The sequence below is a fragment of the Phyllobates terribilis genome, unplaced genomic scaffold (genome assembly GCF_046119375.1).
Source record: "Phyllobates terribilis strain yellow unplaced genomic scaffold, ASM4611937v1 Scaffold_1__5_contigs__length_1240528914, whole genome shotgun sequence".
Classification (NCBI taxonomy): Eukaryota; Metazoa; Chordata; class Amphibia; order Anura; family Dendrobatidae; genus Phyllobates; species Phyllobates terribilis.
Window position 1 is genome coordinate 1,225,352,166 of NW_027362761.1, and position 25,487 is coordinate 1,225,377,652.

The 25,487-nt window shown below is 44.3% G+C and overlaps 1 protein-coding gene across 2 annotated transcripts in view; it reads right to left on the minus strand.

The window, feature by feature from the left end:
* Positions 1 to 16,804: 16,804 nt before the first annotated feature.
* LOC141164459 (uncharacterized) overlaps positions 16,805 to 25,487 on the minus strand; it is a 218,317-nt gene continuing 209,634 nt past the window's right edge. For both annotated transcript variants that reach the window (XM_073649773.1, XM_073649764.1), the window contains one exon: positions 16,805 to 19,415. In XM_073649773.1, the coding sequence (XP_073505874.1) occupies positions 19,333 to 19,415 (83 nt within the window). In that variant the 3' untranslated portion in view covers positions 16,805 to 19,332. The remainder of the gene's footprint in view (positions 19,416 to 25,487) is intronic.

Sequence of the window (25,487 nt, forward strand, 5' to 3'; positions counted from 1 at the left end):
TCACCAATCTCACCGCTCATGATCTGGATCCTTATTTCAAAGACAAAAAATTGCCCCAAACAGTTAATAGCATTGATCCTTTTCCTGCAAACATTTTAATAAGTTCACTTTCCATCTTTGAACCTGTTACAGAAGCAGTTACCAAGTTCCTCGCTTCTTCTCACCCCACTACCTGCACCAGTGACCCTATTCCCTCTCACCTCCTCCAGCTTCTCTTTCACCTAACTAAAATGTAATTAATCTCTATCTTTCTTCTGGTATCTTTTTCACCTCTTTCAAACACACCATCAAAAACAAATTACTAAGAAAAAAACATTCCTCAACCAGAATTACTCTGCCAACTACAGACCGGTCTATAATGTCCCCTTCATCTCTAAACTCTTGGTACACTTGGTCCACTTTTGGCTGATCCGCCTTCTCTCAGATAACTCTCTTGCAATCCGGATTCCACTCCTTACACTCTACAGAAACTTCTCTTACTAAAGTCTCTAATGATCTATAACAGCTAAATCTAATGGTCACTGCTCTCTGCTGTCCTCCTGGATCTCTCTAAACATTCAACACTGTGGATCACCAGCTCCTCCTCACTATGCTCTGCCCTATCTGCCTCATAGAACTCTCTTGGTTCTTCTCCTAAGTCTCTGATTGCTTGTTCTCTGTAACTTTTGCTGTCTCTTCTTCCTCTTCTTTTCTCCTTACTGTGATAATCAGGGGTCACTCCTAGGTTCCCTTCTCTTCTCTCTATACACCACCCCTATTGGTCAAACCATCAGCAGATTTGCTTTTCAGTAACATGCTAATGCCAATGACACCCAGTTATTGGCAATGTCTCCTGACATCACACCTGCATTACTACAAACTATCAGTGATATGTCTATCATCATGTCAATGCTTTATTTAGGGTGTAATGGGGAACGTTTCTCCTTCTGGAGAGTGCCAAGCCAACAAAAGGAGACTTATTGGCCATGCAATGCTTCTCAAGGAATTTAAAGATTCAAATATATTCATTAGGGAGGAGGAGGAGTTCATCTCTAGCTCCACCTGTTAAGGTAGCAATTCCACTTAGACTCCTGTCAGAGCCCTCTCACCAAGCCAAATTAGAGCTCCCAAAACACTTGTCTGGAAATGGACTGTCTGGTTCTTATTCTTATTCTAAGTCATATTGCAAGGCTCGTTAAAGTGTTTATATTGACTTTTAAGATTGTTACCTCCCAATAGGTGGCGCTAGTGTTCAGGTCCTAGTCCTGTAGTTGGAACTGAATCTTTCCAAAACTGAATCTCTTTCTGTTTCCTCCCTCTACTAACCTACCTAAACCCATCATTACCATTTCCATGGGAGGTTCTACCGCAGCTCAAAAGCAGCACGCCCGCTTTCTTGGAGTTATATTTGACTCAGATCTTTCTTTCACGCCCCATATCCAATCATGCACTCACTCATGTTACCTGCACCTCACAAACATCTCAAGAATCTACTAATTGGTCTCTCTCTTACTAAACCCTCTTTTCTCTCTACAGCTGATACACCAATGCCTCCACCTTGTGACAGTCATTACACTGGTTACCCATCCGCTACAAATGGAAACAATGTGAATATCCTCACCTCTGTAGTGATAAGCAGACACTTTCCTGGCAAGGTGATGGCAAACATATATACAGTAGATGAGCAATCTCTCAATCTCAGAATGGTGGCATATCGAGGAACATGGCAACTATAAAGATCAGAAAAGCGCAGATCGATCAGCTTTCCACTGATAACGCAATAGTGTGATCAAAGATTTACATTCATATAATGTGGGGTTCGTATTATCACTACTAGTGGACACAAATGGCAGGACCATTGTTCTCTGAGGTTGGAGACTGCTTAATCTCTATCCACCGTGCCTCAATATCCCTCCTCACTGCCGCTGCTGAACCTTTCACCACCTAGCCTGATTGACAGCTCCTGAGTGTCCCTCCTCCCTGCTGAGATCTCACACAGCTCAGTAAAAAACATGGCGCAGCAGGAGTAACTGACGGAGGCAGTGAAGTGCAGTCATCCGAGTTTTACTCACAGTTCTTGTTCAAGTTTCTCAGGTACACTGTACGGGTGTCAGCCTCCGCGTCGCACTTCGTCTGCCAGGCAGGGGCTCAGCACTCCTTCAGGTAGATTAGAAGCACTTAACGGGACCCCCTTTCTTATGTTCCTTTCCTTGACTGACTTCACGTGCTGGGTCTTCTCCCTCCTGCCCTGCGCTCCCCCACACACAGTCCCGATCGGGTGCTCGGGAGTCTCTTCTGGGCATCCTGGAGTTCCCGGAACTACTAGATGCCCTTCACGGCGACTAGGGTGAGGCTGTGGCAACTGCACCTTGGAAGTGCAGAAGCCTCCGGTTTTTCCAGCCGAGACCAGGAGTAACACGGCAGGGCCAGGGTCCAATTCACTTCCTGCGGCCTGATCCCTCTGACACCTGGTAGATTCGGGGCGTACTTGTGCCGGCCTGCACCCACCATACCCCCTGGGATCCCTTCTGTTACCGGAGCCTTTCTCCTCTTCTCCCCTCCTGGGCCTCTATTACTAGGCCCCACTTGTAAAGCAGAGCTCCTGAAGAGACTCTGCTCCCCTCCTCTCCTTACTGTATCCACACTGACTAACTAACCTGCCACCCTAAGATGGCTTCCCTTTATATACCTCCTACAATGGTGCTCCCCTACTCTACATCCTCCACCCACACCCACTACTGGTTCCCCCTCTCTTTGGTCCCACCCCCACTCCATCCAGGGACAGGGCTCAGCAGGAACACAGTGCATCTTGCCTTTCCAGCCGGCCTGGAGCAGTGTAGTGTTGGATACAGGTGTTGGGGTCCCGGGCAGCACTCCCTCCTTACCTGAGAGAAGGAGACACCACACATCTGGGTGAGGTGCAGTACCTCTGTGGTGACTGAACCCTCAGGGGCGCCACACAATGACACTCACTATTTAGTTTGAATAAATTATATAAAATGATCATCTTCATATCAGGACAGGATTATACAGCTATTCCAACATGGATTTTCAAGGTAAATATATCAGTCTCATCAGGTCTAAACAGCTTTAAAAAAGTATGCAGAGTTTGTTGTGAAATCTGCTGACAGATCCACATTAAGATAATCAGATTTTGGGTGGTTTATGAAGTTAACGGTGCAAGATGTTTCACATCAGGTTTTAAAATGTTTCCACTATCTTCTATTTTGCACGTTGAAATTCTTTCTGGTTGTGGATAGTCTTGTTTTTCTGGAATGCCATCCCTCGCAGCGTAGCCTCAGTCCCCCTGGGCCGAGGTGATCGTCCTGGACGCTGAATGGCTGCTTCTTCTCGCCTGATCACGCTCCCCTCGCTCTTCACGCCTTACACTCTCCAGGGCAGGGAGAATGGACGTGGTAGTAAAGTCTTCTTTCTTTATCAGGCAATGTTTGCTATGAGAGGTTGTTTCCGGTGTATGTGACGTAAGATCAGCCGGGACAGGTTCATTGTCAGTCACTGAACTTATGTAACCTCTATGAAAGTCTGCACAGTCCGCTGTAGATCCGGCAAATAACAACACAACCGGCAATAACCCCTCGGTGTCACCGCCGGCTTTTGGTCTTTCTCACATCTGACATGCGTCACTTTAGGTGGTTATAACAATGGAGCTTCCACATATCTCAGTGATTCAGAGACTGTTTTTTTATGACACTTTGTAATTCATGATCGTGGTAATTTTAGGTTAACAAAATGTATTTATGAAAATATCAAACATTTTTTTGAAAATGTCTAATTTTTCACAATTTTACAACGTTACATTGTTAGCCCCCTAATACATAGAGTCACACCTTGTTGGGGCAAGCCGTCGAGGATCGGGGGCACCATTTGCGTCCAAGAGGGACCTGACCTCCGCTGATAGGGAACAGACCAGGGACTAGTGTAGAGTATTAAAAGAGGAAAGTAGATTCAGCTCACCTGATTGCTGTAGGCTTTGGAAGGAAGCACGGGTACGTGTGGCCTCACGTGTTTGCATGAAAAAAAAGGTTGAAGAAAGCAGCTTCCAAAAGTGCAAATATTTATTGAAGCAAATCCACGCAGTTTAAAAATTTCCAAATTACATCGGGGAATCTCACATGGAAAAACCGCAACGCGTTTCGAGCACAGAGCTGTGTTCTTTGTCAAAGCTGACATGCATATGACACTCTATAGTATTATATCCAATAACAACCAATCAGATCGATATGCTTGGTCACATGAGAGTGTGAATAGGGTGCATAATTAGCGTGAGCCAATCACATAAAATGGAAAAAACAATAAAACCATTATGGAGAGAAAGAACAAAAAAAAGAGATAAAATTCATTTTAACATAGAATGTTACATGAAATAAATAAAATAAACTGACAGAAACATGAAGTAGAGTCAATAATGAAACATGATTTCACGGCTGCATTGAGTCCGTCTGGGAAGCGGGATCCAAGGTTGTAGATCCAGAATGCTTCTCCGGTGAGTAAAGGGTGTCTGGGATCTCCTCCTCGATGTGCAGGTTTAACCCTCTCTATACCAATGACCTGTAGAGAACTGCACCATCTCTGGTGAAATTGAATAAAATGCCTAGAGGTATGTGAAATATTACGGTTGGTTCTAGAAAGAGAAGATATGTCAGGTAAATGTCCTGAAATGCGAACTTTAAGATTTCTTGTTGTGCAACCAACATATATAAGATCACAAATTTTGCATAGAATTATATAAACCACATTCGTGCTGTTACAATTTATGTGTCCTTTGATTCTAATAGTTTCTGTGTGGTTATAATTGAAAAATTCTTTGGTAGCTGATGTATATTTGCAGGTCCGACATCTATTTTGGCCGCACTTATGGAAACCAGAGTAATTTAGCCAAGTATTGCTTTTTAAATTATTAGAGGAGAAAAAAGACGGTGAAACGATGTTACCGATAGTGACGCCTCTCCTTGCTACTACAGAGCAATTGGATTGTAAAATTTTAGATAAAGTTGCATCCTCATACAAGATGGATATGTGTGTTTGAAAAAAATAGATTTGATTATATTAAACTGAGGGCTATACTGCAATGACAGGACCAGTCTATTAGAATTATTGTGAACAATACGTGGTCCCAAATTTTGGTGTCTCTTGTGTTTGATTATGTGTTTGGCTCTGCTCAGGGTCCATTTAGGATACCCCCTTTCTGAAAGTTTGGACCATGTATGTGTAAGTTAGGTAGATAGAGTGTTTTCATCATTGCAGTTCCTTGCAACACGTGTGAATTCACCCACAGGTAATGCTTTGATAGTGTGGGGCGGATGACTACTACTTGCATGCAAAATAGTATTTCCAGACTGTGGTTTGCAGTAAGTACTGGTCAATATGTGTCGATCTGGAATGCCCCGCAAATTCAGATCCAGAAATGAAATGGCAGAAATTTCAACCCTATACGTAAATGTCAGATTGCAATGATTGACATCTAAATATTGCACAAAGTCGGGTATGGCAGACACATCGCCCGACCAAACGAACAGTAGGTTGTGTTTTTTCCATTTTATGTGATTGGCTCACACTAATTATGCACCCTATTCACACTCTCATGTGACCAAGCATATCGATCTGATTGGTTGTTATTGGATATAATACTATAGAGTGTCATATGCATGTCAGCTTTGACAAAGAACACAGCTCTGTGCTCAAAACGCGTTGCGGTTTTTCCATGTGAGATTCCCCGATGTAATTTGGAAATTTTTAAACTGCGTGGATTTGCTTCAATAAATATTTGCACTTTTGGATGCTGATTTCTTCAACTTTTTCTTCATGCAAACACGTGAGGCCACACGTACCCGTGCTTCCTTCCAAAGCCTACAGCAATCAGGTGAGCTGAATCTACTTTCCTCTTTTTTCACTTTGAATGGTCACATTTTCGTGCTCACAATTCCACTATAATATTTTTTTCATATTGAACCATATTAGGACTAATGAAGATAACAAATATTGTGGAATCATTTGCTTAAGGCTATATACTTAGATTTTTTGGTGCATAAAAATCAGATGGCACACTCTCAATCTGAACGCCTACGTAAGGCGGAGAGTGTTTTTTCTGTGGACTCTATTAACCCCTCCGATGTGAATGACATGAGCGCTTTATTTAAGCAACTGGAAAAACTCATGCTAAATGAAACCAAAGTCTGGTGGGATCAGACTACTCTGTCGAACTACATGCACAAAAATATGATCCCTAGAGGTTTAAGAATCAAAAAAATACCCAGAACTATTTACTCTGAGGAATTTGTTGTGAACTGGAATCAGCTCCTTTCAGACGGCTCCTGGAATCTGATGAGGCTCATTATCAAACATGAGGAGTCAGAACTCACTGAATCACAAAAAGAGATTGAAGCCACACACAATAAACTGGAGCAATACAAAATTAACCCTGATTATCAGACTTATAATGACTGCATACAACAAGCAGTTTCCAGATTAGAAACCACTATCATGACACAGAAAAAGTCTAAATTCCAAAGGGATCAAATGGATTATTCACAACAACAGGTGTATGATTGGGGTAGGTGGGCTCGCACCTCCCAATCACCTAAGTCCATTCTAAAAAAGAAAAATAATCAGTCTAATACGCCATCTGATCTCCACGTCAGTTTTAGTTCCTCTGACCAAGAGTCAATAGACAGTCATGTCACAGACACAGAAACTCGGGAGAATCTCACTTATTATCGCAAGCCCAAATATTACAAGAGCCACAAACAGACAAAAAACGGAAAAGGAGGGGAGGACGCGAACACAGCAAACCCCCCAGGCATGACAACTCGCCGGAAGAAATATTTCTAACATCACATAAATCCAATGTTCTGAATTTGTCAAAACAAGTTTTAACTCAGAAACAAGATGAAGTTCTTTCACTTGGCTTGAATTTTGTACCAGATCGTAATTTCAACCTTTTCTCCACTCTATTGGATCTGAATAGATTCATACGGAATCTTACTATAAAAAAACACTTTACAACAGAGGATAATGAGCAACCTGAACCCCCTCGAATTACTGTCCATGAATACAGAGACTTGAATTTCAAGGAACAGATGTCTTTATTGCATTTGCAGGGTCTTCAGAATCCTTTGGAACCGGCTTCTATTCAAACCTCGATGTCTGGTGGACTGTATGGATCGCTTCCAGGACACAATGGAAAGAGAGCTCAAATCGCTGGCACAGGATGTCAAGCATCATGGTTCCCACCATAGCTTATCACCTTTACACTATCAAGCATTGCAGGAATTGAGAAATATGCCACATATTGTTATACGTATGGCTGATAAGGGGGGCTTAGTAGTTGAGCTGGACACTGACACATATAGATCCCAGGTTGCATCGTTATTGGAGGACTCATCCACATATCGTAAATTAAGGTGCAATCCGATTGTAGATATTAAAAAACAAACCTATGAAATTGTAAGTGACGGTTACATGTTGGGTGTATTATCTAAAAACCAAAGCGATTACCTTTTCGTAGATTTTCCAATCACCCCTATTATGCATGCATTGCCCAAAGTACATAAGGGAGTCAGCCCACCCCCTATGAGGCCTATCATCTCGGCCATAGGATCGGTCACTGAACGATTAAGTGAGTGGGTTGACTCGCTTTTGCAACCATTATCACAACGAACAGCTGGTTTTCTTAAAGATACTGAAGATGTATTGGGACAACTTTCTAATATAGTTTGGAGACAAGATTTTGCATGGATTGCTTGTGACGTAACGGCATTATATACCTCAATCCCCCGAGAAATTGCAGTGGAAGCACTCTCATATCATCTGAAAAAATATAGTGATTATACGGAAGACCTCTGTACATTTATTATACAAGTGGTCAATTCTCTTATGACATGTAATTATTTTTCTTTTGATGGCCATTATTATCTACAATCGAGAGGCGAGTCAATGGGTGCTAAACACTCTCCATCATTAGCCAATCTAGTTATGGCCTATTGGGAGGAAGGTTATCTTTACAGTACTGATAATCCTTTTACCAAACACCTGGTCTCGTATGGCAGGTACATAGATGACCTACTGTTCGTTTGGTCGGGCAATGTGTCTGCCATACCCGACTTTGTGCAATATTTAGATGTCAATCATTGCAATCTGACATTTACGTATAGGGTTGAAATTTCTGCCATTTCATTTCTGGATCTGAATTTGCGGGGCATCCCAGATCGACACATATTGACCAGTACTTACTGTAAACCACAGTCTGGAAATACTGTTTAGCATGCAAGTAGTAGTCATCCGCCCCACACTATCAAAGCATTACCTGTGGGTGAATTCACACGTGTTGCAAGGAACTGCAATGATGAAAACACTCTATCTACCTAACTTACACATACATGGTCCAAACTTTCAGAAAGGGGGTATCCTAAATGGACCCTGAGCAGAGCCAAACACATAATCAAACACAAGAGACACCAAAATTTGGGACCACGTATTGTTCACAATAATTCTAATAGACTGGTCCTGTCATTGCAGTATAGCCCTCAGTTTAATATAATCAAATCTATTTTTTTCAAACACATATATCCATCTTGTATGAGGATGCAACTTTATCTAAAATTTTACAATCCAATTGCTCTGTAGTAGCAAGGAGAGGCGTCACTATCGGTAACATCGTTTCACCGTCTTTTTTCTCCTCTAATAATTTAAAAAGCAATACTTGGCTAAATTACTCTGGTTTCCATAAGTGCGGCCAAAATAGATGTCGGACCTGCAAATATACATCAGCTACCAAAGAATTTTTCAATTATAACCACACAGAAACTATTAGAATCAAAGGACACATAAATTGTAACAGCACGAATGTGGTTTATATAATTCTATGCAAAATTTGTGATCTTATATATGTGGGTTGCACAACAAGAAATCTTAAAGTTCGCATTTCAGGACATTTACCTGACATATCTTCTCTTTCTAGTATCAACCGTAATATTTCACATACCTCTAGGCATTTTATTCAATTTCACCAGAGATGGTGCAGTTCTCTACAGGTCATTGGTATAGAGAGGGTTAAACCTGCACATCGAGGAGGAGATCCCAGACACCCTTTACTCACCGGAGAAGCATTCTGGATCTACAACCTTAGATCCCGCTTCCCAGACGGACTCAATGCAGCCGTGAAATCATGTTTCATTATTGATTCTACTTCATGTTTCTGTCAGTTTATTTTATCTATTTCATGTAACATTCTATGTTAAAATGAATTTTATCTCTTTTTTTGTTCTTTCTCTCCATAATGGTTTTATTGTTTTTTCCATTTTATGTGATTGGCTCACGCTAATTATGCACCCTATTCACACTCTCATGTGACCAAGCATATCGATCTGATTGGTTGTTATTGGATATAATACTATAGAGTGTCATATGCATGTCAGCTTTGACAAAGAACACAGCTCTGTGCTCGAAACGCGTTGCGGTTTTTCCATGTGAGATTCCCCGATGTAATTTGGAAATTTTTAAACTGCGTGGATTTGCTTCAATAAATATTTGCACTTTTGGAAGCTGCTTTTTTCAACTTTTTTTTTAGTGTAGAGTATTGCCCTCCCCCCCATTTGCATGTATCACCCTGCTTAGGGGTCTTTATTGGTTGGGTTGATATTTGTTAGGGGAAGTTTTTCCTCTATCTTGTTTTATTTCAACAAATACTAATAAACTTTGATTTTAGGTGTATTATCTGTGACTCTAGTTTAAAATATCCATTCCTATACATTTTTGGTCGGTGATTTCCTTTTGGTGCATAAATCCTTGACACGGTGCTTGATGTGCATGTACTGATCCAGCCTGCAGATAATGAGTGACAGACCCATCTGCGAAGCTCCAGACGTACTTCATAAAGCTCAATGATCGTTTGAAGTCTGGCACACGGTGGTTTAATATTCAATAATCTTTATTGTAAATTAGTGATGAGCGAGCGTGCTCGTCACTGCTCGGTGCTCGCCCGAGCATCAGTGTGCTCTAAATGCTCGGCGAGTATTTTTAAAGCTCAGGCGGAAACTCGAGTCCCCTCCCTGCATGTTTGGCGCTCTTTACAGAGCCAATCAACATGCAGGGATTGCCAGCCAGTCACTGTAATGCCGTAGCCATGTTGGTTGTGGGCATTACAGTGATTGGCTGGCCGCACAGCGTCATCAGGTCTATATCAGACCGGGCGCCGCTATGCTCCTCACAGTCTACCCTGGAATCAGGCAGACTACGGAGAGGTGCTGCTGCATCAGGGAGAGAATTTTAGCTGTGTTTAGGCAGGGATTCCTCACCACATTTATTTCTGAAATCTGCAACAACAGCCCTTATTAGGGCTCATTCTAATGAATATTAATACTGCTGTTAGCAGTAGTTAGGGGGAGATTGTGCGGGGATAGTGTAGGGCAGGGTAGGGTTCATTGCATGTCCTTTCTGCTGCTGGAACTCATATCTAATAGTCCTTCTCAGGGCTACTAATAATCTTTTTGCTCTTAATCCTGCAAATTGTAGTGAAAAAGACAAATTATACGCCATTTACACTACTCAAGTTGTGCTTTAAAAGCATACAGCCAGAATTGGTTGATTGGAATAGCATCGCTATATAGTACAAGCAGTGAAAAAAGTCCATCTGAGGTGAGCTAAATTTTCTGTGATACAAATATTGAAAAGTTTTCTCAGCATCAAAATTTTCTACGCCAAAAATACTAGTCTATTTGTGCATCGAAAGCATACAGGCAGACTTGTTTGGCTGCAGTAGTATAGCTATATAGTGCAAGCAGTGGAAACAGTCCATCTGAGGCGAGCTAAATTTTCTGTGATACAAAATACTGAAAAATTTTCTCAGCATCAAAAAATTCTAAGCTATTAAAACTGCTAATTAGAACAGATACCAGATTCTGCAGATCATACATGTCAATATTTATAAAAAAAAATAGAGTGTCAATCATACATGTTGTTAAATTGACATATATCTGCCAAAACCATAGAATGGCAGACCGTTCAGAAAAGAGACATATGCCCAAAAAGAAAAAAAAAACAAACATAATGGTCATGTAAATGACAGAAGTCATTGGGATAAATTAAAAAAAAGCCTTTATTATACAACCATTGGTTAATTGATGGCACTGCACAAAGTGTGCACACACAGCTAAAAACATTAAAAAATCAAAAACACCCCGACCAAAGCAAGGATGAATCACTTCAGTAGTAGTGATACGTCATTTCACAAGAAACTACGATATTTGTTGTACATGAAACATCCACTAGATGGCGAAATGTGACCTGCCCAAATGTTACCACCCATGAACTCGTGAAATTATATATATATATATATATATATATATATATGGTTCTCATAAACACATTATACTTGCGTCAACTTTTCATAAATTCATGTGGTACAACCAGCAACCTCAAAAATATGGGGCCAATATATAGTCTGACAGGCTAAAGCCTGGGGAGGATTAAGAAGTTACTACATGCAAATATCAATAGTGAAGTTGTATTTCAGAGTAAACCCTCCATGCACAGGCAAAAAACAATAGATACAGTATAATCCTACTCTTCATACTTGGATGAGCTGGATAAGAAGACCTAGATCAGGGGAAATATAGTGAAGAACTTGGTGCTCAAAGTCACTATAATAATCTTGCAGAATGTAAAGATGTAACAATAGTACAAGGGTACAGACGTCTCGGCCTATATGCGACCTTCATCAGTGTACTAAAAATAAAAGTAAATATCTACTATATAATTGTCTTATCCCGTCTGTCTGTCTGTCTGTCCTGGAAATCCCGCGTCGCTCATTGGTCCGGCAGCGGCCAATCAGCGCCGTGGGATTTCTGAAAAAAGATGGCGGCCGTTAGCGGCTCATCTGCGGGACGGAGATGCAGCCAGGAGATGCCCGGCGCGAGGCGCTCATCTCCCGGCCGGTAGCAGCAGAAGGACCTCGACCGCCGGACCCATCTGCGGGACGGAGATGCAGCCGGGAGATGACCGGCGCGAGGCGCTCATCTCCCGGCTGGTACCAGCGGAAGGACCGCCGGCGTCGCTGACTTCCATGTGGAAGGGAGGACTGGGGAGCGGCGCTGCGGGTCGGGATACTTCTGCTGCGAGCGCCCGCTCATGTCCCGGATTCTCGCAGCAGAAGTAGCCGCACAGGCAGCGCCGCTCCCCGGTCCTCACCAAGACAATTCGATGATTGGTCGCGGTCTTCGGACTCGACCAATCACTGATCTTACCGCAAAAGTTAAACACTACTGTGCTGATTGGTCATGGACCCTGCCCGCGACCAATCACCGATTTGGGCGCCAAATTTAAATATCGGCGGCGACCAATCACCGATCTTGGCTCCACATTTAAACACCGCTGTGCTGATTAGTCGCGGACGCTATTTAAATGTGGCGCCAAAATCGGTGATTGGTCGCGCCTGCGACCAATCACCGATTTGTGCGGCACATTTAAATAGCGGCCGCGACCAATTGGATGTCAGCGCCGCTCCCCGGTCCTCCCTTCACACCCTAGCCGCTGATGTCCCCACAGTATCCGCATGGTGTTACAAAGGTCCGGACATTTGTGTTAAAAATCGCTGATTGGTCGCCGACGCTATTTAAATGTGGCGCCAAAATCGGTGATTGGTCGCGCCCAGCATCGGCGACCAATCAGCGATTTTTAACACAAATGTCCGGACCTTTGTAACACCATGCGGATACTGTGGGGACATCAGCGGCTAGGGTGTGAAGGGAGGACCGGGGAGCGGCGCTGCGGGTCGGGATACTTCTGCTGCGAGCGCCCGCTCATGTCCCGGGTTCTCGCAGCGGAAGTATCCGCACAGGCAGCGCCGCTGACATCCATGCGGCTAGGGTGTGAAGGGAGGACCGGGGAGCGGCGCTGACATCCAATTGGTCGCGGCCGCTATTTAAATGTGCCGCACAAATCGGTGATTGGTCGCGGTCTTGGCCCGCGACCAATCACTGATCTTGCCGCAAAAGTTAAACACTACTGTGCTGATTGGTCGCGGATGCTGCCCGCGACCAATCACCGATTTGGGCGCCAAATTTAAATATCGGCCGCGACCAATCACCGATCTTGGCTTCACATTTAAACACTGCTGTGCTGATTGGTCGCGGATGCCAGACGCGACGAATCAGCGAGCTTGGCGCCAAATTTAAACAACGCTCTGCTGATTGGTCGCGGACGCCAGACGCGTCCAATCAGCGATATTGGCGCCAAATTTAAACAACGCTCTGCTGTTTGGTCGAGGCCGCCGGCTGCGACCATTCAGCGATTTTGGCGCCAAATTTAAACCTCGCTCTGCTAATTGGTTGCGTATGCCGGCCGCGACTAATCAGCATTATTGGCGCCAAATTTAAACACCGCTCTGCTGATTGGTCGCGGTTGCCGGCCGTGACCAATCAGCAGTATTGGCGCCAAATTTAAACCCCGCTCTGCTGATTGGTCGCGGTTGCTGGCCGTGACCAATCAACAGTATTGGCGCCAAATTTAAACCCCGCTCTGCTGATTGGTCGCGGTTGCTGGCCGCGACCAATCAGCAGTATTGGCGCCAAATTTAAACACCCCTCTGCTGATTGGTCGCGGTGGCTAGCCGCGACCAATCAGCGATTTTGGCGCCAAATTTAAACACCGCTCTGCTGATTGGTCGCGGCCGGCGATTGCAACCAATCAGCATTATTGGTGCCAAATTTAAACCCCGCTCTGCTGATTGTTCGTGACCGCCGGCCGCCACCAATCAGCGATTTTGGCACCAAATTTAAACCCCTCTCTGCTCATTGGTCGCGGTTGCCGGCCGCGACTAATCAGCATTGTTGGCGCCAAATTGCCGGCCACGACTAATCAGCATTATTGCTGCCAAATTTAAACACTGCTCTCCTGAATGGTCACGGCCGCGACCAATCAGCATTATTGGCGCCAAATTTAAACACCGCTCTGCTGATTGGTCGCGACCGCTGGCCGCGACCAATCAGCATTATTGGCGCAAAATTTAAACCCCGCTCTGCTGATTGGTCACGTTCGCTGGCCGCGATCAATCAGCATTATTGGCGCCAAATTTAAACCCCGCTCTGCTGATTAGTCGTGACCGCCAGCCGTGACCAATCAGCGATATAGTTGCCTAATTTCAACACCGCTTTGCTGATTGGTCGCGGTTGCAGGCCGCGACCAATCAGCGATTTTGGCGCCAAATTTAAACACTGCTCTGCTGATTGCGCCCGGTCTGCCGCATACATATTCTAGAATACCCGATGTGTTAGAATCGGGCCACCATCTAGTATTAACCATAAAATCAAAGAAAATATTCCAGTCAAATAAGAAAAATTAATAATTCCTGTGCCATCCCTGGAACATAATTGTACGCCCAACTGAGGTCAATGACTCGCAATCTGGACGCAGAGTTCTGACCTTTTGCAGGAAGGATTTATGGAAAGAGTTTTCTTCTTTTTCATAGGCCATGAGTGAGGACATCTCTGCCTGAAGAGTGTTGGATGGTGGCTCGGGCACTGGAATTGTATTGTACATGAAGCAAACTAGATGTTTTCTAAGAAATTCAAGCCCTCACACGGCCATATTGACGGAAAAATAAAAAAAATCATGGCTGTTGGAAGAAGGGGAGAAAATAAAAGAAAAATGGAAAACGGCCCGGGAGTGAAGAAGTTAAGAGAAAATCTTAACATCTGTGCAAGGAGAGATGTGTTCCCTTCGTGGAGACACCGGCCAGGACTGCTATGAAAAAACTAAAAGTTACAAAACATTTTGTACAATGTCCAAATTGTGCAAATTTGTTGTGAGGGCGTTTTACCCCAGAAGACATCCATGAATCGGTGACTATGTTTTCATTCTTACCCATGTAAGAAGTCTATGGAAAAGAAGACATCCGAAAATCCATAAAAGTTAGGCTTATATGAAAGCCATTGGTCTGAATCTTCCATTCTTAAACATTGGGCTGAAGTCCCATCACAATTACACAATAGATGAAACTTCACTTTAACTGGAAAACAAAAACGTTGTCAGGTTCCCAAAAAAGATTCCAGAAGACAAGTGAGGATTCAATATGGAGGGAAATGTGAATGAAAGGATTTATAGAGACAATCGATGGTGCATTGTGGAGATGATGACTCCGGCTGAGATAAGAGTGCGGGGGGCAGAGATGAGCGCGGGACGACAGGCGCATCACTGTGTATTGTGACAGACGTTCAGCACATAAAGTGTAGTCCTTCATGAAGAGCGGTATAATCACCGCACTCACCACGTGAATCTTTATCATAGATTTCTGTTTATTTACACGAGGTGTATATGTAGCCACGCTATGTTACACATACAATATATAGTATATATGTGCAGTAGCAGCTTACAACTGTTTCCCATCCTTACAGCTTGATGGGAACTCGCATAACAGCGCTTATATTCCAGAATTAATCAATGGGCACAAAATAAAAAAATAACACAAACAGCACAGTATCAAAGCAAATAATTTAGATTTCCCAGTAGGGCTGCCAGCCTCTCCATGTTCCCTGAGCCATGAGGTAGTTGCTGGGACATTTAGTTCTTCTATACATAGCTTGTACCCATACTAGAAGATGTAAATGCCTAAATTTCACCTCAAATGGATCCTCGGGGGCGGGAAGCTCAGGCTCCGCCTCTTCACTGTTATTGGCTAACACTAATCCCTGGGGCTCCTGCTGTACGTGCACAGGGCAGCGGGTAAACTGTACTCTGAAATCTCAGCATTCTGCATGGAAAGCCGTCCACCTGAAGGAGGCGCTCTGAGCCATTCTGCATGGAAAGCCGTCCACCTGAAGGAGGCGCTCTGAGCCATTCTGCATGGAAAGCCATCCACCTGAAGGAGGCGATCTGAGCCATTCTGCATGGAAAGCCGTCCACCTGAAGGAGGCGCTCTGAGCCATTCTGCATGGAAAGCCGTCCACCTGAAGAAGGCGCTCTGAGCCATTCTGCATGAAAAGCCATCCACCTGAAGGAGGCGCTCTGAGCCATTCTGCATGGAAAGCCATCCACCTGAAGGAGACGCTCTGAACCATTCTGCATGGATAGCCGTCCACCTGAAGGAGGCGCTCTGAGCCATTCTGCATGGAAAGCCATCCACCTGAAGGAGACGCTCTGAACCATTCTGCATGGATAGCCGTCCACCTGAAGGAGGCGCTCTGAGCCATTCTGCATGGAAAGCCGTCCACCTGAAGGAGGCGCTCTGAGCCATTCTGCATGGAAAGCCGTCCACCTGAAGGAGGCGCTCTGAACAATTCTGCATGGAAAGCCGTCCACCTGAACGAGGCGCTCTGAGCCATTCAGCATGGAAAGCCGTCCACCTGAAGGAGGCGCTCTGAGCCATTCTGCATGGAAAGCCATCCACCTGAAGGAGGCGATCTGAGCCATTCTGCATGGAAAGCCGTCCACCTGAAGGAGGCGCTCTGAGCCATTCTGCATGAAAAGCCATCCACCTGAAGGAGGCGCTCTGAACCATTCTGCATGGAAAGCCGTCCACCTGAAGGAGGCGCTCTGAGCCATTCTGCATGGAAAGCCGTCCACCTGAAGGAGGCGCTCTGAGCCATTCTGCATGAAAAGCCATCCACCTGAAGGAGGCTCTCTGAACCATTCTGCATGGAAAGCCATCCACCTGAAGGAGACGCTCTGAACCATTCTGCATGGATAGCTGTCCACCTGAAGGAGGCGCTCTGAGCCATTCTGCATGGAAAGCCGTCCACCTGAACGAAGCGCTCTGAGCCATTCTGCATGGAAAGCCGTCCACCTGAAGGAGGCGCTCTGAACGATTCTGCATGGAAAGCCGTCCACCTGAAGGAGGCGCTCTGAGCCATTCTGCTTGGAAAGCCATCCACCTGAAGGAGACGCTCTGAGCCATTCTGCATGGAAAGCCGTCCACCTGAAGGAGGCGCTATGGGCAAAGAATTTAGGCTCACTTTAATTATTCTTATTATTTATTATTATAGCACCATTTATTCCATGGCGCTTTACATGTGATAGGGGTATACATAGCAAAAACATTTACATAATCTTAACAAAACGAGTCATCGACTGGTACAGGAGGAGCGAGGACCCTGCCCGCGAGGGCTCACAATCTACAAGCTTTAATGAATTTCTTCACATATGAAAACATTATTCCAATATAACATTTTTCCAAAAAGATGAAAATAGTAATACCGTTATCAAAACACAATAAAAACTTCATCAAAATTTTACAGCTAATATATAAATTAAAAATATTTTAAATAAAATATATATACAGTAGGTATATTTTAAAAATATATATAAATAAGCTGAACACTTACAATTAAAGAGAAAAATAAATATGAGGGTGAGTCAAAAATTTTCCACACTCCGATTGTATAAAAACTTCTGTTGGCCGCATTGTTTTAATCGGCGCATTCAGTGTAAGATCGCAGTTTTCTCTGTCACTGTCATGCAGGTTTGATTTACATTAGTGTGATTTGCACAAAGGAAGAGCAACGTGCAGGGATTTTTTTTTGTGGCCTGGTGCCGCTGTATATCAAAGACTTTGTGCGCAGTATGGAGAAAGTATTTAATCATGATACAGTGTGTAAGAATGGGCAGAGAAGATTAAGAAAGGTTGTTCAAATGTCAGCCGTGAAGAAGAAGCCGGACGCCTGACCACGTCCACCGATGATGACAACATTGCAACAAAATAAAAGAAATGTAAAAATGACATTTTGTAAAAAAAAAAAAAAAACAACTTGTACAAATAATAATAACAACAACAACATAGTAATAACAGTTTATAAACAGCAGCCAACATGTCAAATAACCAAAAAACAAACGGCTTAGAGTGCCGGATAACACTTCCTCTTGTGACAGCGAAACGTGCGTCGGGGTGCGCCTGCTACCCTGAGGTTCCCCCCTTCCCTGCATTCCCATCCACTTTGCAGTGAGTACATACAGTTTTCTACTTGGCAAGTGGGGTCTTCCCACATCCATTCGGGCCACTATTGTAGTGGTGAGTGTGGCTTGAAATTCTGATGGCCGCACCTTCCTCAGCATTTGGGATGGGAAGCAGTGAATTTTTGGGGACTTTGGTTTATGCACTTTGCACTTTTCTTCCCCTTTTCCTACATTTATGATATTTAAAATAAATTTTTGTACTGTATATTTATCTATAAATAAACAATCTTCTTTTGTAAGCCATTTATACTCTTAGTCTCTGTTTGGTTTTATATAATAATAATAAAAATAATAACAACTTGCTCTGTCCATCAGTTACAGAGGAAACAGTTACAAAAATGTGACACAATGGAAAAGTAGAAGAAAAGTAACAAAAAAGTCATTGCTGCGGCTCAGAGACCTTCTCAGTAACAGACAAGAAACTTTTTGGAAATTTTTGGGACATAAAAACATGTTCAGTGTGACGCTACTGTGCGTAATAAATAGGTGCTGCCATCAATGGCACGGTCACTATGACGGCTCCTGTGGGTAATAAATAGAAGGACCGTCGCTACCCTCGATGGCGCAGTCAGTGCAGCAGTTCCTCACGGGTGGGACACATTCACACGGTGCCATCACTGCCGCTGTTCTCTGGTAATTTGCACCGCTGCATACAATCTCAGAGCTACAATCTGCACATTTTAGAGTTTTTGATCCGATATCAATAAAAAAAATGAAATAAAGAAAAATTAATACAGTTCCTGGAGGAGGTTTAAACACTTCTGATAGGGGGCGCCACACAGGGAGCGATTGCCGTTTTTTACTCTTATAACTCAAGGTAGACTGTAAAAGTAAGAGCTGAAGACATAAGACGCTCTGAAGACACGGGGTTGTGTTTTAGGGTGTTTTTGCCATTGTTTTCAAATGTATATAACATTTCTTAATGTTTTCTTTTCCCTAACACTTCCCTGTAGATGGCACTAGAGAGCAACTTTTTTCCTCCCGGAATAGAGTTAATTTGCATAGCTTATTTTCCAGGAAGCATTGCTGGTCTCCATAAGAAGAAACAATATGTTCCTAGACATCCATCAAAGGTCTCCACTCTGCACTAATGAAGGGAAGGCAGGAGCTCTGATGTCTACAGATGGAGGACTTTACCGTCAGGACAATACTCTGGTTTGGTGAATTTCTTAAGTTGAGGGTCATTATCCAGTCGGACAGGACAGCTGCCTCTAACGGATCATTTCTTAATGCTCTTATTGGCTACGGAATAATTATAGTGTTAAATAGGAAAATACTGCAAGACATTTGGAGGGAGGGGGTTCCACAGGATCCAGGATTGTCAGCAGCGGGTATGCTGTGCTCCAGTGCTCGGCAGTGTGATCACGAGCTGGGATCCTACAACTTTACGCTCTACACGGACGTCACTTTTTCATGGTCATCAGTTGTTTTTGTGGGATCATCTGTGGGAACTTCAGCAAATGTTCTTTTGTAACCTAAAAAAGAAGGTAAAGATTACAATGTACTGACAATCCAAAAATATATGGACACGTCCAATGATCGTAGTAGGGCTCTCATGTTTGACATGGATGGAATGAATGTAGAGTGTAGGAGAAAACGCCTCCCAGAATATTACACGTTAAAGAACCAGTCCAGCAAATCTTCCTCCATCCCTGAAACCCCACAAATCTATCCCTGTTATAGACATGATTGCAAATCTATAAGTAGTCTCATAATTATCCAAGAGCTTACAATCTAACAAGTTACCTTTATATGACCCATATGCAGCTTTAGAAACAGGTAATTAGGGAAAACCCTAATGGCTAGCAGATGAGAGGCCAATCTTAGCTTCAATGCACAAGAATGCGTAGAATGGCAGACTTACAACCAGTAGAGATAAGGTCCCCATCTTAAAAATGAATCGTAAAATCCCTTAGTCTACTTTGATACAAATCATGAAGTGAGGTTTTATGAACTGCGTCGATATAATAGATAGGAAAGTCATATTTTCGGAAACATGATGAAAAGGCGAATACAAAGCATAGTTTCACGTCGCTGTACGATGGACGGCGTGCCGCCAACTGAATATCGGCCAGATAGATGACAATATCTATTTCATGTCTCCTATCTATGAACAGATAAAATTGTGATAGGAAAGATGACGGTAATGTCTTTGACCTGGGACTTTAAGGTACAAAGATATTCTAAAAGCTGAGAATCTCATCACTTTTTGAAACTAAGAAACATCCCATAGTTCTCTGAAGTCCAGCCCTGTTATGAGTCACCAGGCGGGAGGTGTGTGAGTAACTTGTGCTAATAAAAAGTCAATGCCTGGAAGAGACTTTGTGTGGGATTGATCCACGTTTCACAGCAGTTCTTCTCTCCATACATCTGAGACATTTCCGTGATCAGGTTTAGTGACTTTCTTTGTTATTTCTTTTTATTTTATGTAATTGTAGATGCCATATTGTTTTGTCCTCTTTGTATATGGTTTATAAACACTGCCTATCTTTATGTATTAAATATAAAATCTAATATCTCCCCGGAAGCCATACGCTACCTGTAACTGGCGCCCTATCGGCCTGTATAAACGATTGGTGGTGTGCGTTGGCAGCTAGTAGTTTCTTCTGTTAGTGTGGAGTTGGCAGTGACGGTCTCGGGGTATATCAATATATTCCATGCATTGGAATAGGATGTGTATATACTATACGCTCACTGTGAGTTCCCTAATAACCGGCCTAGTGGTGGAAGAAGCCGCGGCCTCGTCCATCACTCGTCAGGCAATTGCCACAGGCAGGATCTCAAAGGAGCTCCATAATGACAAGCGGCACATGTATGGCGAATATCAGAAGTAGGTGTATGGAGCGAGTTCCCGCAGCGAGCCCACCCCATACCCAGCAGATGATAGTTGTGTATTACTGCCGAGACCTGCTGCTAACAATCGCGGGTCGAGCAATGCTAAATGCTAAATTGTTAAATGCCTCTGTCAATCTCTGATATCATCATTTAACAAACGCCGCAATTTAATCCGCCCATCAGCGCACCTGTGACATAATCGCGGCTCACTCATGGGTGGTCATGACAGCCGGGGGACAGCTCATGACTCGTTATTTGCTCCGGGAGAGAATCTCTCTATCTTTGTAGTTGGGACTGTGACATCTCTGGACCCTCTGACACAGGATGCAAGAGGGGGTAATGACTCTCTAATAGGCGTCTGCCCCTCAAAGAGATCTAAACTTCCACCAACTTTTTGGAAGCGTATGTACATGGACTGGGCTTACTCTTCATGTGGCAGAGAAAATAGGGCACATAGGATTTCCTAAGAGTGGGTAGAGAAGCAGGACTCACAGGCTTTACAAATAAGTCAGTGGGGAAGCAGGACTCACAGGCTTTACCTATAAGTCAGTGGGGAAGCAGGACTCACAGGCTTTACCTATAAGTCAGTGGGGAAGCAGGACTCACAGGCTTTACCTATAAGTCGGTGGGGAAGCAGGACTCACTGGCTTCTCCTATAAGTCGGTGCGGAAGCAGGACTCACAGGCTTTTCCTATAAGTTGGTGAGGAAGCAGGAATCACAGGCTTTACCTATAAGTCGGTGGGGAAGCAGGACTCACAGGCTTTACCTATAAGTCAGTGGGGAAGCAGGACTCACAGGCTTTTCCTATAAGTCAGTGGGGAAGCAGGACTCACAGGCTTTTCCTATAAGTAAATGGGGAAGCAGGACTCACAGGCTTTTCCTATAAGTCAGTGGGGAAACATGACTCACATGCTTTTCCTATGAGTCAGTGAGGAAACAGGACTCACAGGCTTTTCTTATAAGTAGGTGAGGAAGCAGGACTCACAGGCTTTTCCTATAAGTCAGTGGGGAAACAGGACTCACAGGCTTTTCCTATAAGTCGGTGAGGAAGCAGGACTCATAGGCTTTTCCTATAAGTGAGTGAGGAAGCAAGACTCACAGGCTTTTCCTATAAGTAAATGGGGAAGCAGGACTCACAGGCTTTTTCTATAAGTCAGTGGGGAAACAGGAATCACAGGCTTTTCCTATAAGTTGGTGAGGAAGCAGGACTCACAGGCTTTTCCTATAAGTCGGTGAGGAAGCAGGACTCACAGGCTTTTCCTAAAAGTCGGTGAGGAAGCAGGACTCACAGGCTTTACCTATAAGTCAGTGGGGAAGCAGGACTCACAGGCTTTAATTATAAGTCAGTGGGGAAGCAGGACTCACAGGCTTTTCCTATAAGTCAGAGGGGAAGCAGGACTCCCAGGCTTTACCTATAAGTTTGTGGGGAAGCAGGACTCACAGGCTTTTCCTATAAGTCGGTGGGGAAGCAGGACTCACAGGCTTTACCTATAAGTCAGTGGGGAAGCAGGACTCACAGGCTTTACCTATAAGTCAGTGGGGAAGCAGGACTCCCAGGCTTTACCTATGAGTCGGTGGGGAAGCAGGACTCCCAGTCTTTACCTATAAGTCGGTGGGGAAGCAGGACTCCCAGGCTTTACCTATAAGTCGGTGGGGAAGCAGGACTCACAGGCTTTACCTAAAAGTCGGTGGGGAAGCAGAACTCACAGGCTTTACCTATAAGTCGGTGGGGAAGCAAGACTCACAGCCTTTACCTATAAGTCAGTGGGAAAGCAGGACTCACAGGCTTTACCTATAAGTCAGTGGGGAAGCAGGACTCACAGGCTTTTCCTATAAGTAAATGGGGAAGCAGGAGTCACAGGCTTTTCCTATAAGTCAGTGGGGAAACAGGACTCACATGCTTTTCCTATAAGTCGGTGAGGAAGCAGGACTCACAGGCTTTTCTTAAAAGTCGGTGAGGAAGCAGGACTCGCATGCTTTTACTATAAGTCGGTGAGGAAGCAGGACTCACAGGCTTTTCCTATAAGTGAGTGAGGAAGCAAGACTCACAGGCTTTTCCTATAAGTGAGTGAGGAAGCAAAACTCACAGGCTTTTCCTATAAGTAAATGGGGAAGCAGAACTCACAGGCTTTTCCTATAAGTCGGTGGGGAAACAGGACTCACAGGCTTTTCCTGTAAGTTGGTGAGGAAGCAGGACTCACAGGCTTTTCCTATAAGTCAGTGGGGAAACAGGACTCACAGGCTTTTCCTATAAGTCAGTGGGGAAACCGGACTCACAGACTATTCATATAAGTCGGTGAGGAAGCAGGACTCACAGGCTTTTCCTATAAGTCGGTGAGGAAGCAGGACTCACAGGCTTTTCCTATAAGTCGGTGAGGAAGCAAGACTCACAGGCTTTTCCTATAAGTAATTGAGGAAGCAGGACTCACAGGCTTTTCCTATAAGTCAGTGGGGAAACAGGACTCACAGGCTTTTCCTATAAGTTGGTGAGGAAGCAGGACTCACAGGCTTTTCCTATAAGTCGGTGAGGAAGCAGGACTCACAGGCTTTTCCTATAAGTCGGTGAGGAAGCAGGACTCACAGGCTTTACAAATAAGTCAGTGGGGAAGCAAGACTCACAGGCTTTACCTATAAGTCAGTTGGGAAAGCAGGACTCACAGGCTTTACCTATAAGTCAGTTGGGAAGCAGGACTCACAGGCTTTTCCTATAAGTTGGTGAGGTAGCAGGACTCACAGGCTTTTCTTATAAGTCAGTGGGGAAGCAGGACTCACAGGCTTTACCTACAAGTCAGTGGGGAAGCAGGACTCACAGGCTTTACCTATAAGTCAGTGGGGAAGCAGGACTCACAGGCTTTTCCTATAAGTCAGTGGGGAAACAGAACTCACATGCTTTTCCTATAAGTCGGTGAGGAAGCAGGACTCACAGGCTTTTCTTATAAGTCGGTGAGGAAGCAGGACTCACAGGCTTTTCCTATAAGTCAGTGGGGAAACAGGACTCACAGGCTTTTCCTATAAGTCGGTGAGGAAGCAGGACTCACAGGCTTTACCTATAAGTCAGTGGGGAAGCAGGACTCACAGGCTTTACCTACAAGTCAGTGGGGAAGCAGGACTCACAGGCTTTACCTATAAGTTAGTGTGGAAGCAGGACTCACAGGCTTTTTCTATAAGTCAGTGGGGAAACAGGACTCACATGCTTTTCCTATAAGTCGGTGAGGAAGCAGGACTCACAGGCTTTTCTTATAAGTCTTTGAGGAAGCAAGACTCACAGGCTTTTCCTATAAGTCAGTGGGGAAACAGGACTCACAGATTTTTCCTATAAGTCGGTGAGGAAGCAGGACTCACAGGCTTTTCCTATAAGTTGGTGAGGAAGCAGGACTCACAGGCTTTACAAATAAGTGAGTGGGAAAGCAGGACTCACAGGCTTTACCTATAAGTCAGTTGGGAAGGAGGACTCACAGGCTTTTCCTATAAGTCGGTGAGGTAGCAGGACTCACAGGCTTTTCTTATAAGTCGATGGGGAAACAGGACTCACAGGCTTTTCCTATAAGTCAGTGGGGAAACAGGACTCACAAGCTTTTCCTATAAGTTGGTGAGGAAGCAGGACTCACAGGCTTTTCCTATAAGTCGTTGAGGAAGCAGGACTCACAGTCTTTACCTATAAGTCAGTGGGGAAGCAGGACTCACAGGCTTTTCCTATAAGTAAGTGGGGAAGCAGGACTCACAGGCTTTTCTTATAAGTAAATGTGGAAGCAGGACTCACAGGCTTTTCCTATTAGTCAATGAGGAAGCAGGACTCACAGGCGTTTCTTATAAGTTGGTGAGGAAGCAGGACTCACAGGCTTTTCCTATAAGTCAGTGGGGAAACAGGACTCACAGGCTTTTCCTATAAGTTGGTGAGGAAGCAGGACTCACAGGCTTTTCCAATAAGTCAGTGGGGAAACAGGACTCACAGGCTTTTCCTATAAGTTGGTGAGGAAGCAGGACTCACAGGCTTTTCCTATAAGTCGTTGAGGAAGCAGGACTCACAGGCTTTACCTATAAGTCAGTGGGGAAGCAGGACTCACAGGCTTTTCCTATAAGTCAGTGGGGAAGCAGGACTCACAGGCTTTTCTTATAAGTAAATGTGGAAGCAGGACTCACAGGCTTTTCCTCTAAGTCAATGGGGAAACAGGACTCACATGCTTTTCCTATTAGTCAATGAGGAAGCAGGACTCACAGGCTTTTCTTATAAGTTGGTGAGGAAGCAGGACTCACAGGCTTTTCCTATAAGTCAGTGGGGAAACAGGACTCACAGGCTTTTCATATAAGTCGGTGAGGAAGCAGGACTCACAGGCTTTTCCTATAAGTCGGTGAGGAAGCAGGACTCATAGGCTTTTCCTATAGGTGAGTGAGGAAGCAAAACTCAGAGGCTTTTCCTATAAGTGAATGGGGAAGCAGGACTCACAGGCTTTTTCTATAAGTCAGTGGGGAAACAGGAGTCACAGGCTTTTCCTATTAGTTGGTGAGGAAGCAGGACTCACAGGCTTTTCCTATAAGTCGGTGTGGAAGCAGGACTCACAGGCTTTTCCTATATGTTGGTGAGGAATCAGGACTCACAGGCTTTACAAATAAGTCAGTGGGGAAGCAGGACTCACAGGCTTTAATTATAAGTCAGTGGGGAAGCAGGACTCACAGGCTTTTCCTATAAGTCAGTGGGGAAATAGGACTCACA